This window comes from Chionomys nivalis, chromosome 19 (genome assembly GCF_950005125.1).
Source record: "Chionomys nivalis chromosome 19, mChiNiv1.1, whole genome shotgun sequence".
Classification (NCBI taxonomy): Eukaryota; Metazoa; Chordata; class Mammalia; order Rodentia; family Cricetidae; genus Chionomys; species Chionomys nivalis.
This window is the reverse complement of record NC_080104.1, coordinates 3,130,810-3,148,064: the sequence shown is the minus strand read 5'-3', so window position 1 is coordinate 3,148,064 and position 17,255 is coordinate 3,130,810. Positions and strand designations below refer to the sequence as shown.

The 17,255-nt window shown below is 48.5% G+C and overlaps 1 protein-coding gene and 1 pseudogene across 1 annotated transcript in view; both read right to left on the bottom strand.

Moving 5' to 3' along the window:
- The window catches only part of LOC130861984 (DNA fragmentation factor subunit alpha-like), a 100,023-nt gene extending 88,356 nt beyond the window's left edge, over positions 1 to 11,667 (bottom strand). Inside the window, 2 exon segments of the mRNA XM_057751351.1 lie at positions 5,843 to 6,026; positions 11,542 to 11,667. Of these exon segments, the coding sequence (XP_057607334.1) occupies positions 5,843 to 6,026; positions 11,542 to 11,667 (310 nt within the window).
- Positions 11,668 to 13,805: 2,138 nt separating this feature from the next.
- LOC130861983 (lipid scramblase CLPTM1L-like) lies at positions 13,806 to 14,966 on the bottom strand (annotated as a pseudogene).
- Between the last annotated feature and the right edge of the window lie 2,289 nt (positions 14,967 to 17,255).

Genomic DNA, 17,255 nt, shown 5'->3' with positions numbered 1-17,255 from the left:
ATGGTCTTGTATTCCCTGAATCTGGAGTTACGGAGGACCACAGTGCCAGGTCCTCTGACTTCTCTGATGGAACAATCCAATCACTTTCTCCAATTCATCCCAGTGAAGGGCTCTGCTCCCTCCTTTCCAGGCAACAGTCTGTCATTCCACAGCTGCTGCTCTCTCCTCTTCAGCTGGTTTTCTGGATCCTACTCTCCACCGGGCTTTCGGCCTCACTTGTGGCTCCTCCCACTCAGCTCTGCTGATTCCTACCTTCCACACTTTTATAGATAAAGGACTTCCCTTTTTTGTCTCTGTTTATGAGCTCACTTAGTTCCCAGGCATTAAGTGCTACCTCTACGGGAAGAACACAGTACAAATACCCCCAAGTCTGAAGATGTCAGATGCAGGGTGGGGTGGAGGGGTGCCCTTGTGACTACCAAGGCCAGCAGAGTGACTATCCGCAGGAGGCAAGGTAGTTTGCTTTTTGTTTGTTTGGTTGGTTTTTGTTTTTGTTTGTTTGTTTGTTTGTTTTAAAGAGACAGGGTTTCTCTGTAGCTTTGGAGCCTGTCCTGGAACTAGCTCTTATAGACCAGGCTGTCCTCAAACTCACAGAGATCCTCCTGCCTCTGCTGGAATTAAAGGCATTTGCCACCACCGCCCGGCTAAGGTAGTAGCTAGTGTTGGTTCCAGCTTCAGGAGTCCTGACGCCAAGTAGCTTATTTTTAAGCATAGCACAATTTGGTGAAAAACTTCCTGGGGCTAATTAACTCAGTCCTGTGCTAATTAACTCAATCCGGCTTAAGAACCGACTACATCAAACTCTTTGTAAAGTACATGTGACGTCATCCATAAAGATGGGTTCTATAGATTGACTACGTGTGACACCATCCATAAAGATAAGTTCTATAGATTGACTCACTCATGATAAGCATCTGAGAGAGGTTCAGCCACACCAATAGTGCAAAGGTCACCAGGTTATTAACCGCATCCACTCCCAGTCTTCTGGGCAGATAATAGGTTATGTGTCCCTCCCTTTGAATTAACAACCTTGTGTGTGTGACATGAGTTTTAGCTGGTTTTAATAAAAACCCAGAGTCAGACATAGGGGTTAATGCTGAAGATCAGAGAAGTGGAGAGGCCACTAGAGAGTTCTTTTACCTCTACCAATGTTCAGACTGAAGGGGCGATCCTGTCCTCAGACTGCCTCCATTGGAAAGTCATTGGCTAATAAAGAAACTGCCTTGGCCCATCTGATAGGGCAGAATTTAGATAGGCAGAGTAAACAGAACAGAATGCTGGGAGGAAGAAGAACTGAGCTCAGAAATCATGCAGCTCCTCTCAGAGCCAGACGCGATGAAGCAAGCCGCCAGGTCAGACATGCTGAATCTTTCCCGGTAAGCACACCTAGTGGTGCTACACAGATTATTAGAAATGGGCTAAATTAATACGTGAGAATTAGCCAAGAAGAGGCTAGATATAATGGGCCAGGCAGGGTTTAAATGAATACAGTTTGTGTGTTGTTATTTCGGAGTATAAGCTAGCCAGTCGGCCGGGAGCAGGGCGGCAGGAATGCAGCCCGCAGCTCCTTCAACAAAGGTTTATATTCATTATTTATTCATATGTGTGTGCAAGCACATAAAACCATATGTGTGTTTGAGTCCACAGAGGCCAGAAAAGGCGATCAGAACCCCCTTGATCTGGAGTGACAGGTAATTGTGAGCTACCTGATGTGGGTGCTAGAAACTGAAGTCCAGTCCTCTGCAAAAATAGCAAAACCTCGCAACCACTGAGCCATCTCTCTAGCCTGTTTGGTGTTTACTTATCTGTAACAGAATTTCAGTGTATATCCTCAGCTGGTCTCCAGCTCAGTACCCTCCTATCTGCGTGGGAAAGCCAGGGGTGACATCAGTGTCTTCCTTTATGGCTTTCCACCTTGTCTTTTGAGAGAAGATCTTGCACTGAACTGGTACTCACTTATTGGTTAGATTAGCTGGCTGCTGAGCTCTGAGGACTCTGCCTGTCTCTGACTCCCCTTGCATCAAAGCTACAGAGGTGCACGGCTACCTGGGTGCCAGGGATTGGAATTCAGGTCCTTACATTCAACAGCAAGCACTGAACAATCTGATCCATCTCCCTGACCACTTCTGATAGCAAGCTCTGTTTCTATTGCTATTATGCATCAGGTATAATATATAAACCAAGGTTCCCAGACACAAGAATCTGGAAATCAGTGGGTGCTCTCTGGACCCCAATCCACACCTACAATAGGGTGGGGACACAATTCAACACTAACAGTCTCTGGGTCTCTGTGGGCAGCACCTGGGAGACTGTCAGCTTATAAAGGGCCTTGCACCACCCAGCTATCCTGTGACCACCGGGCTCCTGGGCAATGAAGGACATTAGCACTCCACCAGCAGAGAAAATCCTCTTAGAGAAGCCAAGGTTCCTTGAAGGGGTCAACATGGGGTCAGCACCGCCAAGTCCGACAATTCACCTCTCCGGCTAATTATGCCGCCCACTGGTGGACAGCGTTACATGCTCGCTAGGATTAGCGCTTCAGAGGTAATAAAAAAAGAAAGGCAAAAATGGCAGCCCCTGGGTGGAAGGGCTTTGGCGGTTCATTTGGATTCCATCATGAATAATGTATAGGAAAGCTTTTTCCTGGAGCCCAGCTTTCCACAGTAAATGTTCCACGAGAATGTATGCAAATATTTCAACACCGATATCTCTCCGGTAGATTCGACTGATGACGCAAATCAGATTTCAGTTGCTACATTGCTTATTTACGAAAAATATCACAATCTTGCTTTTATTTGCATTTTTCCAAGCACTGGCAGGTGATTTGAGAGCATGACTATGAACACAGCAGCTACTACTGGCTCCAGGGGCAAGGAGGGAGGGATGGAAGGGATGGGAAGAGAAGGAGGGAGTGGGGGAAGGAAGGAGTAGGATGAGGGAGAGATGGAGGAGGAATAGAGGGGAAGAAAAGGGAGGTGGAGAGGAAGGAAACAAGGGAGGAGCTAGAAAGAGAAGGGAAACAGAAGGCAGGATGGAGGGGAGTAGAGAGGGGATGGTAGAGGGACAGGAAGAAGGGAAAGGGGAGAGAGGTGGAAGGGTAGGAGAGAGATGGGTGGAAGGATAGAGGAGGGAGCTGGAAGAGGGACAGCAGGGAAAGAGCACAGGGAGGGAAAGCAGGAGGAGTAGGGATGAGGAGAAAGGGGATGAGAGGGAAGAAGGGGGAGGAAGGAAGAAGGGGGTAAGAAGAATGAGAGAATGAGAGGGAGGAAGGGGGAGGAAGGAGGGGAGGAGGAAAGCAGGAAAGGGTAGGTATGGAAGGGAAAGAAGAAGACAGGAAGAAAGGAGAGGGGATGGAGTAGGGGAAAGAGAATGAGAGGGGAGAAGGGGGAAGAAGGAAGAAGGGGGTAAGAAGAATGAGAGAAGGAGAGGCAGGAAGGGGGAGGAAGGAGGGCCTGTGTCTGGGTCAGGGAAAGGGGACATGGGCGCTGGCCCCAGCTCTACTGCTGACCAGCAGTTGGACTTGGACATGTTTGTTAGCTTCTCTGCACTCTGTTTCCTGGCTTCTCAGTGGGTGACCACAATCCCTTCCCAAGGGGAGCCTGAGAGGCCCCCAGGTCGCTGTGATCCATAATCTTGATACAGAGCTGAGGTAGTTAACTCCATGGGGCTCTTAGAATGGTTTGTTGTTGGACCCCATATAAGTCTTTCTTGAGGGGAAGGTAGGTGACCCAGGATGTGGCATTTCCCCTGGGCCCTCAATGAGCTGCTAATGAAACCAGGCCTCTGACTACTGCCCCTCCCCACCCCACTCCCACTCCCGTTCTTCTCACCAAAACCCAACATGCATCTCTCAATAGCCAGCATGCATCTCTCGATATCCAACATGCATCTCTCATTAGCCAGCATGCATCTCTCAATACTCAACACGTATCTCTCAATAGCCAGCATGCATCTCTCAATACCCAACACGTATCTCTCAATACCCAACACATATCTCTCAATACCCAGCATGCATCTCTCAATACCCAACACACATCTCTCACTACCTAGCATGCATCTCTTACTTCCCCATTCCCTACAGATTGTTATCTTACTCTAGAAGGATCTTCATTAACCAATCACAGTTCACCCTCTTTCTTGCTGATGATACATCAGTCAATCGGCATGCAAATTCTCTGGTTGCCTATTATAGGTCTTGGAATGGTCACACAACCTGTATTAGCCGATCAGAAACAGAATGAGGACTGTCCATCTTCTTCCCCCTGTGGGTGAATGAGTGAGCTTAGCTCAGAAGGAAGTCTTTAGGGTGGCAGGAAGAGGCAGAGACAAAGTTAAGGGGCAGAGCCCTGGTCACATGTGCCCGAAGCCTACCCTGTCTCAGAACCAGTTTGCAGAAGTGAAGCAGCTCCGTGAGGTCCAGCTTGTCCATCACAAGTCTCAGACTCCTTCATTTTCATCCTCATCTAATGACGCCTTCCACTCTCAGCGCAAAGAACGAAAGCACAAGGAAAGCCCCTTGCCCTGCGTGCTGACAGCCTCTGAAGGGGAGGCAGACAAGCTAGCCAACACCCAAGGAAGTCAGAGGATGAAAGAGAGGCAGGCAGGCTGCCTACAAGGCTGTCCTAAGAGGGCAGAGCTCAGGGAAGCTTCCAGAAGTTCTCAGAGGAGGCAGACCTGGCTCGTGACTGGATTACTTCCCCATCATCATGTGGGTGGCAGACCCTCTTGTCCTGAGAGCACTGACACTCAGAGAAGAGAAATGCAGGCAGTTTATTTTAGAATCTCGAAAAGTCGGGGCATCGGCCTAGAAGGGCAGGTGCTGATTGAAGCATAGAACAAATTTCTAGAATTTATCTCTAACCTTGATTTTCTGTGGGTGGGACAGTTGCTCTCGGAAATTAGAAAGAGGCATCAGATCCTCTACAGCTGGAGTTCCAGACAGCTGCAAGTCATCATGCAGGTGCTGGGACCTATACCTGGGTCCTCTGTACATGTTCCTAACCTCTGAGCCACCTCTTCAGCCCCTGAGAACAATCTTTACAAACCGTCACTTGTAGCCCTTCCACCATTTCCTCTTGGGCTGAGTATCAAGAGGGTTCAACCTTACACATCATCCAGACTGATCTTCTCCTCTGCCGTGTAACATCTGTCATTTCCTCAACAAAAGCCGGGCGTTTGCTCATCTTTACATTTTACATTCTGCTTATTTTAAGCCTTATCAGACTCGTGACCTTTCAGAAGAACTTAGAACCTTAGCTTCTATTCTAAGCTTCTAGCTGGGTGTGAGGCAGCGGTGACCTGAAGTAGGATCCAGGCACCTTTGGAAATGAGCCACCAGTGCCTTTTCTAACAAGACAAACCATGCAACCTTCGATGTCCCCATGTGTAAAATGAGAAGGACCTCAACAGCAGCTGGACTTCCATGGGCTGCGTGTACCCAGACCCGGAAATATCCAAGCCAGAAGATGAGCACACAACAAAGTGAGGGAGGAAATGCTTGACCAGACAAAGGTGGGGAGGAAAGGCTCCACCCAGCCCTGGCTGCTCTGGAGGGGCCTGACACAACGCGCACAGATGCACTGTGGTATTGTCTGTGGCTGGCACTCCAGCTGGATGGTATAGCAGTGTGATCCGGCTAGTGGTCACTTAGGAACTGAGTGGCCTGGGCAAGAATCAGTTGTTCCATGTGCAGGAGGGAGTGACAGTGATGCCCACCTTACCAAATCACAAGGAAGATGTGATGATAAGAAAAACAAAGTTCTCCCCAGTGTGTCTGGCAGAGTGAGTGCTCACTAAGTGTTCATGCCATTTTCTCAGCAGTTAAGGCACGAGCTTGTCTCACCAAGTACAGTAACAGAGACTGGATGTTCCCTCTCGGTAGAAACAGCGAACAAACACGTGAAGTCGTGGTTGTCAAGCCGTGCCAGACAGACAGCCACGCAGCGATTCTTCAGCAAAGGCAAACAGAAACAAGTCCCAGCGTCACCACAGATGACAGCATCAGGGAACAAGAGTGCAACAGACCCCTAAGCGGAAAAGACAAAGCTCACTGTCCAGAGAGGCCATGAGAGCCTGTGGAAGTGTCATTGTTCAACCCCCCCAAAGGTGTCTCCACCCACATTAGAGAACCTCTGTAATGAAGGCAGGGTTTGCCTGTAATCCCAGAGAGGGCGAGATAGGTGGGAGACAGGTAGCACCCTGAGCATGCTAGCTAATCTAGTCTACTTGTCAATGTTCAAGTGAGAGACTCTATCCCAAATAAAGGTTAGAAATAGCCTGAAGCTAACACTGGAAGTTATTCTCTAAATTCCAGGCTGGCATATTGCACAAACTTGCATCACCACCTACCCACCCACCTCTTCCCCCAACACACAGACATACACACACAAACAGTCTTATAGGTTCATTTACAAAGGAGTTTGTGGGGGCAGTTTTCAAGATATGGCTTCTTTGTATAGCCTTGGCTGTCCTGGAACTAGCTCTATAGATCAGGCTGGCCTTGAACTCACAGAGTCCCACCTGCCTCCACCTCCTGAATGTGTGCACCGTCACCATCCAGCCAGAAAATGTTTTTTTTTTTTTTTGTTTGTATTCATTTAAACACTGACTGGCCCATTAGCTCTAGCTTCTTAATGGCTAATTCTTACATCTTGATTACCCATTTCTGTTAATGTGTGTAGCACCCCAAGATGCACTTACCGGGAAGATTCTAGCCTACGGTCCATCCTGGGTCGGAGCTTCATCACGTCTGCCCCAGAGAGGTGAGCTATCGAGTCTGAGCTCACTTCCTCTTCCTCCCAGCATTCTGTTCTGTTTACTCCACCTACCTAATTTTCTGTCCTCTCGGGGCCAAGGCAGTTTCTTTGTTTAACCAATGACCTTCCTCCATCATTTTCCCTTTTTTTGTTTAAACAAAAAGAAAGGAAGGCTTTAACTTTAACATAGTAAAATTACATATAACAAATCAATTATCAAGTAAGAATTACAGTTACAATATTTATATCTATTTTATCTTTTACCATAACAAAGGAAAAGTATAAGTATAACTAACCATTCTTCAACTCCATGAAAGACTCCAGAAGGATATAATATTACCTACGTAAACAAGAAAGAAGCAACTTCCAAACTCTAGAAATGACAGAGACATCTCACTGCCTGTACAGTCAGTCACCCAAAGTTCCTCTGTACCGTTGGGGCATCCATCTTCGGCCTACAGGCCCATAGTTTCCAGCAGACATTTCCATGAAGCAGGAAATTTCAAAGGCAGTTCAGTCACTATCTCCTGTGTCCTGCAGACTCTTTCATGAATCAGGAACCCCGAAAGATCATTTCACCTTTAGGCAGGTTCAGTAGTCCTCTCTCTGTGGGTTCTCTGTGTCCAGTTTATGCAATAGTCCAGGCAAGAGCAGTTTCTTGCCCAAATGGCTATCAAACTCCATAAGGTGCCTCTTTGATGCCCATCTTCTTCTTGAAGTAGATTGGTGCTGTCAGGAGCAGACATGTCTCATTGTCATGAAAAACCCTAAGTTATTAAAACATTAAATGTCCTATTCTGTAGTCTTTGAAAGATATGATGAATGTCTATCTATAATATATCTATGTACATCTAGAAAATCTAACATAACTACAAGCTTGACTATATTTGATGACTATCCATTAACAACCTATATACATTACATTTTTACATGAACTACACAATCACAATACCATATTCAATATCAGAAATACATATACATATATATACATATAACAAAATTGACCTTAAATTTATATTAACAAAGCAAAATTTATATCAATGGAAATTATTCATATCTCTATCATATCCCCCTTTAAATGTAAAAGGACATTTATAAGCAATATTTGGGAACATGGGCACAGTTTTTTCTCTCCAAACTGCTTCCTGCTGTATGGGGGCACTGTTAATCAGGTCTTTCATGGTATAACCTGTGTGCTAGGTTCATCTCAGTCAGCAGTCGAGTGAAGTAATTTTTTTAAAATATTTATTTATTTATTTATTTATTTATTTATTTATTATGTATACAATATTCTGTCTGTGTGTATGCCTTCAGGCCAGAAAAGGACACCAGACGTCATTACAGATGGTTGTGAGCCACCATGTGGTTGCTGGGAATTGAACTCAGGACCTTTGAAAGAGCAGGCAATGCTCTTAACCTCTGAGCCATCTCTCCAGCCCCGAGTGAAGTAATTTTTTGAAGGTGTTCGCAGCAACCTTTCAGGAGGGCGTGGTCTATCATACCATATTGAGATGGAAGCAGTCCACAGGGTCTCATCGTCTGTGAAAACAAAAGAAGAAACTCCTTTCCAAAGCATCATGTCCTTAGATCCAAATTTTAAAGTCAAGATATTTTCAAAATATCTATGTTGGAATAGTTCAGCAGCATTTATAAACAAATATCTTTTAGCGCTGTTGCTCTTTTCTCAGCATTCAAACAATTCAAAGAGAGCATAATAGCATACAGTATCAAGATTTTCTGTGTATTTCCATCTTTGTGCGGCTTTATTTTTTTAATTTATTTATTTCCTATGTGTACAGCATTCCTCCCATGTGTGTCTGCATTTCCAGAAGGGGGTGCCAGGTCTCATCATAGATGGCCATGAGCCACCATGTGGTTGCTGGGAACTGAACTCAGGACCTCTGGAAGAACAGTCAGCGCTCCTAACCAATGAGCCATCTCTCCAGCCCCAAGTGCGGCTCTATTTTAACCTCTATTTCATTTAGTTTTACTTTTATTTTTTGCTTTTTCAGACAGGTTCTCTGTATACCTTTGACCTGGAATAACTCTGTTCACCAGGCTGTCCTTGAACTCTCAGAGATCCTTTTGTCTCTGCCTCCCAGGCATTGGGATTAAAGGCGTATGCTACCACACCTTGAAGTCACACAGGTCAATCTCCCTCTGCCTCCCAAGTGTTGGGATTAAAGGTGTGTACTACCACACCCAACTGCTCTCTTTCTTCCTTTTTTACTTTTAAGAACTTTAACTTGTAGCCTGCATATATTTTTAACACACTGTAAATCATTTAGAAGGTTTTGTTTTGTTTTTGAATCTCTCTTTACTGTATCTCTCTCTCTCTTTCTGACCACATGAGCCTTTAAATTACTGAGCAATATGGGGAGGATTAAAGCCGTGGCTTTGTGGGCTAGATCCAGCCCTTTCCCTAGCTTTCCAGCCTCATTGCAGAGGTAACAGCTGTAGCCATTTTTATTGCCACAACTCTATGTCATTTCAAGATCCCTGCCAGCAATCAAGATGCAACACTATGTCCAGAGACAACACTCAAGTTCTCTCTCTGTAGTGGGCCCTCCTGCCTCAAACAGTCAGTTTGCCCTGGCAGGACAGCCCAGAAAGCTGGCATTTTTAAACAGCGCAGCTTTTTTCCTGCTATGGCTGAAAACCGAAAAGCATGAGTTCCGCTTTTCATCAACACCGTTTAAGTGTTTCATGGCAGGACCTCTTAAAAGAGCTGCAGGGTTTTGCAGTTAAAGCTGAGTCAGGAAGCCTCTCTTAGACAAGAGCAGTTGCTTGCCTCTGGCAAGCAGAGCAGACCCGAGAAATTGCTGCTACCAAGAAGCCATGCTGTACTGTATTCTTTCCCAAGCTTTCTCAGGCTTTCTGTGGATATAGTTGTCCACACGTTGGGCAGCCATTCTGTAGTAGGAACTGCAGGCTGCGTTCCTGCCACCCTGCTCCCAGCTGCCTGGCTAGCTTATGCCCCAAAATAACAACACACAAATTGTATTCATTTAAACACTGCCTGGCCCTTTAGCTCTAGCTTCTTAATGGCTAATTCTTACATCTTGACTACCCATTCCTATTAATGTGTGTAGCACCCCAAAGTGCACTTACCGGGAAGATTCTAGTCTACATCCATTCTGGGTTGGAGCTTCATCACGTCTGCCCCCGAGAGGAGAGCTATCGAGTCTCTAGAAAATGTTTTATATATATATATTTATTTATTGTGTACACAAAATTCTTTCTGCGTGTATTGCCTGCAGGCCAGAAGAGGGCACCAGACCTCATTCCAGATGGTTGTGAGCCACCATGTGGTTGCCGGGAATTGAACTCAGGACCTTTGGAAGAGCAGGCAGTGCTCTTAACCTCTGACCCATCTTAGATGAGAGCCGTTGCTTGCCTCTGGCAAGCAGAGCAGACCCGAGAAATTGCTGCTACGGGGAGTCACAGTTTAGCCGTGGCTGGCCCGCGCCTTGGTGTGCAGACAAGGCTGGCCTCCAGTGTACATTGAGCCGCCTCTTTCTGCCTCTCATGTCCTGGGACTTGGGGTCTGTACCACATTGCCTGGCTTGCCTTGACTTCTGAGACAGGTACCCCCAAAATCCAGTATCCATGATGAATGAGAGAAAGGAGGGAAAGGCCATGACTGCTCCTAGGTGTGATGGAGAACGTTTACCATAGATAAAAGCGAGAGCCTCGCCAGAGGCAGGAACATCTGGGAGAGTCCAGAGTGAACGTGACCAGGCTGAACTGTGGGCCATGTGTGAAGAGATGGGGTGTGGGTAGAGGACATGTGCAGCAGCCAGGAGGCCAAAGGTAAAAGGGGAGGTTACCAAAATGTCAGGATTATATAGGAAAGAGAGCCTCTGGGGAAGGGCAGCCCAGCCCCTGGGCTGGAAAGTTCAGGGCAGAGGGCAGGTGTGCCAGCCATACCCTGTAACAGGTAGGGACTGAGGGATGCTGGGAGAACCTGGCAGCCAGATCGGCTTTGATGAGTTAAACAGGCACTCAGCCGCTTGTCCCGGGCTTGAAACTTGACACAGACTTTGTCCAGTGAAATACTTAATGCACAATTGTCACGGCAGCTTTTCATTTTAATTTCCAGTGAGTAACAGATGAGAGGCCATTCTGTGTCTGATCTGACAGTGAGCAGCACTGACCTCCCAGCTAAGCAGGATTTTGGTCTTCCCCAGGAATCAGGAGAGAAATCACTGTTCCCAAGTTTAGCATGTTTCAATGCTCCCCCAGAGCCCTGAAATCCTTTCTGGTCATGTACACTTGAACTGTTGAGCCACAGTCATTAAGAGAAACACCAAGTGTGAAGGCTCAAGATGCTAAACTTTTGGTCACTGCACACGTGGCATCAGCAAGGCTGCAGACAACAGTTCTCTAGTCCACTGTGTTGCTTCCAGGGATCAAACCAGGGTTCTCAGGCTTGAGAGCGAGCAATCGCCTTTTATCACTGAGTTGTCTTGCAGACTACCAAGACTGTGGCAGGTTGGGTGTGGTGGTTCAAGGTGGTGATTGCTGCCCTCAGGAGATTGAGTCAGGAGGGTTGCTGTGAGTTCAGGATCAGCCTGGGCTGTATAGTTCAGGGTGAAATCCTGACTTACACCCCCTCCTTCTTCAAAAGGCCGTGGCAGTGGCTGAAGGCCTCTGCAGTGGGTGGATCTTTCTTTCACTGTGTGGCAAGAGGCTGGGATGCAACTGCCTACAGCTCTGCATTTAGAATTACATCAGCTTCTGAGAGTTGGGCCTAAAATGGGGGAAAAGCCCAGGGCTGGCTCACCGGGATGAGCTTCATCCTCTTCTCTGGACGCCAGGGAACAGACTCCAACTGTGACTGCTGACTAGGCTCTGTGCTCCTCAGAGCTGAGGCCGGCAGGCCATAATTACTAGCTGAGTATGGCAACATGGTGATGGATGGAGCTGCATCTCACTTCTGCACAGCAGGATAGGTGAAAGACCCCAGTAGGGAACTTCCCTCAGGTGGAGATCCCTGGACCCAGAGAACAGGCCGAGACCATGGGTCGGATGCAAACTGTAAGAGGTTTATTAGGTAGACACAGGTACCTGCGGGTGGCAAAGTCTTTCGGAGGACTTGCACGCCTGCAGACTAGGAGGAGGACTTTTTATAGGAAAGAGGGCAGCAAAAAGCAATTTACAGAAGCAGAAGCTTGGTTATCGGAATGAGGTGGGGGGGGGGCATGAATGGTTTTTCTGCTCCCAGCATGAATGTTTGGCAGCAGACATCCTGCTCTTATCTTATAGATATCTTACTTTGCAGTCTTCCTGCTTTGTAGATGTCCTATCTTATAGATATCTTGTTTTCCTCTCATGAGAGCAGGCTAGCTGCTGATCCTGAGAATCTTTCAAGCAAACAGGATGTTCTCCTGGGGAGCCTGCTAGCAGCGGGTACTGAGGAGGGGGTCTATAGGGTCTTTCATTCCCCCCTTTTTCTTTTTATCATAGAGTTAAATCTTTTACACTAAGCAGTTACGGAACCTCGGTTTCTTGTTGTTGTAACATGATACTGATGGGTCAGTACTAGGGCCTGAATAACTGACAGCCTGTCTTTCATAAACTGGACCAAGCGGTTTAAGATGCAGGGCCCAAACAGGAGTATCAGAAGGAGGATAATCAATCAAGGGACCCATCAGAGGAGACAATAGAGTCGTAAAGCAGGGAGACTTATTACACCATCCTTTGAACCATCCTTGTTGTGATTCGAGCAGCTTTTGTGTCTGTCTTAACCTCTCTCTAAGCTTTGTCATAGTGTGGTCCACATAGAAACAACATTCCTCTTTGAGTGCCGTGCATAACCCTCCCTCTTGCAAAAACAGCATGTCCAGCCCCTCCTGTTTGGTAGGACTACCTCTGAGAGGGAGGTTAATGACTCTTCAAGTGCGCTAACTGATTCTTCCAGCGCCTTGATATCAGTATGCATGGCTGCCTGAAGTTTTCTAAATTGGCTGGTCTCCATAATCTAGGACTAAGGGGTTGCGTCTACCTCCTGGGGTGGCGCCCTGGACAATGGTAGCGGTAGTGATATCATAGCAGGGGCCACAAGCTTCCCGCCCCCCGCCCGGCAAGTCCAGGGTCCCCTTCCTGAGTACGCAGGTGTGGTTCCTCGTCTGAGCATGATTAGATCCCAGGTTGAGGAGGGTTTCCAGTAAGCCTCCCCCGTCGTTTCACAACCCCATTGGGCACAGTAACCATCCCCCGGCCCTCCACGTCCCTTTTGTGTGTTTTGTCCTGGACAAACATAGAAGTCTTTGTTCCTGGTCCCATGTCGCACCCCCCCCGGGTGATGGCAGCCATATCCCGGGAATGTCGCCATCCCCAGTCTTAGTAGGGCCCATATAACGATCCAAGGGCCCCACGGGTAAGCCTTATCTTTAAGGGGTTTCGAGTGCGTTGGGCTCTCCATGCTGGGGTCACCGCGGGCTCCACTTTTTCAGTCATATGGGCAGCCTTAACATGTGAGGCGTGGATCCAGGCTGCGATGCCATCAACCTTTAGTGCCGTTGGGGGTCAGAAGGACAGTGTAAGGGCCTTTCCAGTGAGGTTCCAAGTTTTTGGTCTGGTGTCTGCAGACCCAAACAGTATCTCCTATCTGGAAGGAATGCGGTACCACCGGCTGGTTCGGTTGGTCTCGGTAAGCAGTGGTGAGTGGCTACCAAACCTCTCTGCACAATCTGTAGACACCTGTAAATGAGCCTCCAGAGAAGGACTGTTAGCAAAATTGGCAATGTTTGAATTAAAGAAATTTATAAATGGGGGAGGAGCCCCATATAGGATTTCAAAAGGAGTCAGTCCATGAGGCCCCGGAGTGTTGCGGGCCCTGTACAGGGCCAGTGGTAAGAGGAGCACCCAGTCTCTAGTGCCAGTTGCAAGCGTTAATTTGGATAAGGTCTCCTTAATTGTTCTATTCATGCGTTCTACCTGTCCTGAACTTTGGGGTCTATGCACAATGTAATTTCCATTCGACCCCTAGGAGTTTGGCCACCAACTGACTTACCTGGGAGACAAAGGTGGGCCCATTATCGGTGCCTAAGACTTGAGGCATTCCGTACCTGGGAAATATTTCTTCCAGAAACTGATGCCATTTTTAAAGGCCAGGAAATCAAAAAGAAGGTGAAACGCTGCAACAAAGAAGGTCAACGCTAAGAGATATAAGTTGGTGTCTACAAAAATTCCCTTCACTTCATCTGCGTCTTTTTCTGAAAACCCGAACTGCTGCAAGGAGTACACGGCATCCTGCATGTGGATCCAGAAGCGCAGCCGCCCCAGTGAGATTTGGGGGTGTGGCAGCTCAGTGGCAGAGTGGTTTATCACCATCAGGTCTTTAACCCAGTTGCTCAGCTGGTCAATGAACAGGATGGGGAGGTAGTGCACTGTCTTTCCAAGCTGAATCATCTTCACGTTCCGATGCACATCTGCAGGCAGGGAGGACCCATCAACGACAAAGTCATCCACCATCACATTCAGGGTCAGCCTGGGTCGCCAGTGAGAAACGGGTTCATCCAGGGCATTAGACGGCTTCTTCTCTGCTTCTATCTGCTGCTGTGTGGCAGACTCCCCTGTGAGCAGGCTAATTTCTTCTGGTTTGGGGATCATGTAGGTAGTCAGACTGATCAGGTGTACCTGTTTCCCATCGTGCCAGGGCAGAATCCCAGCATGATGTAGGAAAATATATGCGCACAGCGTCCCATTGTTTCTTGTTTTCTTTGGTACAGAAACATTAACTGTCCTTTCAAATTTAGACTCCACATCAAAGTCTTCCACATTCAAGACCAGGTCCACATTGTTCTCTGCACCAAGGCTGGACCGTGTGGTGGTGTAAACACTTAGCTGCAGCTCTGGCCGCCGGGCCAGATACGGCTGGATGCAGTTGGAGTCGCCCGAGCACGGACGGGTGTAGACGATACCGTACATGACCCAGCAGGAGTGCACTACATACACCACAAACATGCCCACCACCTAGCTGGTGAAGGAGCTGCGGCCGCTCCGTACGGCGCTGCCAACGCCGCCTGCGGGCCAACTGCCACCCTTCACGCCCAGCAGCCGCCCACCGCTCACAGGAAAGCCGCCGCGCGACGCCAAAGCCGCCGCGGGGAGACCAACGCCTAGTGTGGGCCTGCTGGATGCCCCGCATGCTCCCGCTGCCCACACCCGGTCCGCATCCAGGAGCAGGGCTTGGTAATGAGTCATGCGGGCATTGGAGAGCCAGCGGTAGGGATGTTAGTGATAGTCTGTTTGCGCGCCTCGGTCAGCCATCTCTGTCCATCTTTTAATTGCTAATCTAGGTAAATGACTTGCTGCTGGCATATCTGAGCCTTCCTGGCTGATGCCCGATATCCTAATTGTCCCAATGTCTGTAGGAGGGCCTTTGTGCCCTCCTGACATTCTTTCTCTGAAGCGGCCGCCAGAAGGAGGTCATCAATGTATTGGAGCAATGTTAGGGCAGGGTACTGGACACGAAAGTCTGCCAAGTCCCAGTGTAAGGCCTCTGGTCTCTGTCCACCTTGGCCCTGAGTCGTCCTCCCTTCCTGTCTCCCTCTCTATTCTGTCCCTGATCCACGGTGGCCAACACCCTAGTCAATTCCTTGTTTCTCTTTTTGTTTCTTTCCTCCTCCCGATCTTTCATTCTCTGCCATAATCTTTCCTCTTTTAGTAAGTCTTGTATAGTATGTCCCTGGAGACCCTCAAGCCTCTCAATTTGCTTCTAATATCTGGACTAGACTGCCAAATGAAAGACATGGATACACTTGTAGCTTGCCCTGGATCTTCAGGGTCATAGGGGGTATACATTCTATAAGCGTCCTTAAGCCTCTCTAAGAAAGCTGAGGGCATCTCTTCATTTCCCTGTATTACTTGCTTAACCTGGGCCAAATTGGTGGGGTGGCATGCCGCCCCACGGAGACCCGCTATGAGCAGCTGATGATAGAGGCGTAGCTGTCCCCTACCTGCAAGCGTCCGTCAGGCCCTCTCTTGAGGGGAGGGCCTGAGAAGTGGAATCAGGGGGGCGGCTTGCGTTTGCCCCGAAGTCTTCCGGCAAGGGAGCCGGAGATCCCTGTGGCGGTAGTCTGCCCACCACTACTTCTGGTCCCTCTGGGCTTTCTGGAGGTGCAGATGTGGGGCCACAACCAGGGTCACTGCCATTCCCCGCCTTGCGCCCTGCTGAGAAGCTTGCTCTGGGCTGAGACTGGTTGCCCCGCCTAGACCTGGCTCCAGGCTGCGCTGCAGGAGATCACCAGCCCTCTGGGGAGAAAGCAGGCCTGCAGGGCGGCAATCGCCTCAGCAAGGCATAGCCTAGAGAAGTGAAGGAGGGGCAGACTGTCAGCGTTTCTTTTGGATTTCCACAGCTGGGTCTGCAAAGAGATGGTTACTTACTGCCCCATGGTACCAAATTTAGACTCGAGTACAAACAGATATACAAAAACAAGAACATATTAAACACAAAAATCCAACAATTAGGCACAGACAATATAGCCACCTAATTTCGGGCTCCAGATTCAGACCCAAGTCAGCAAAGCAAGACTTTGGGTCCGATACAGATTGAGCTCCGGAAAGCTGCCACCTAATTCCGGGCTCCAGACACCCTTGGAACGTCTTCCAGGGCTGCGGGGTGGAAGTCCGAGCTCGTCAGCTCCTTCCTGGGCCCGCCAGATACAGATACCCAGATCTGAGTGTACAGACTTAACAAAGAACATAAACGATGCAGACACAGACTAACAAATCGGTGCTGGCTAGCTCACCTCCCGATGGTGGGTTGGTGGTCCCTGGGTGGGGGCCTCTTTTCCCGGCCCGTGCACCAAATGAAAGACCCCGGTAGGGACCTTCCCTCAGGTGGAGATCCCCGGACCCAGAGACCAGGCCGAGACCACAGGTCAGATGCAAACTGCAAGAGGTTTATTAGGTAGACACAGGTACCTGCGGGTGGCAAAGTCTTTCGGAGGACTTGCGCGCCTGCAGACTGGGAGGAGGACTTTTTATAGGAAAGAGGGCAGCAAAAAGCAATTTACAGAAGCAGAAGCTTGGTTATCGGAATGAGGCGGGGGGGGGGGGCATGAATGGTTTTTCATCTCCCAGAATGAATGTCTGGCAGCAGACATCCTGCTCTTATCTTATAGATATCCTACTTTGCAGTCATCCTGCTTTGTGGATGTCCTATCTTATAGATATCCTGTTTTCCTCTCACGAGAGCAGGCTAGCTGCTGATCCTGTGAATCTTTCAAGCAAACAGGACGTTCTCCCGGGGAGCCTGCTAGCTGCGGGTTCTGAGGAGGGGGTCTGTAGGGTCTTTCATTGGGACCAGTGCTGGGTCCGTGTACTGGTGGCCGATGTCTGGCTGAATGGCCGAGAGGCTCCAGAAACTGGTCTTGGAAATTTTTTTCTACAACTGAGGTGTACTAGTGTTTTAAATTCACCTGGATTCTTCTCTGCACTGTCCTTGAGCCTGTGAATTTACCTTAGCTATGCCTCCCTGGAAGACAAAGC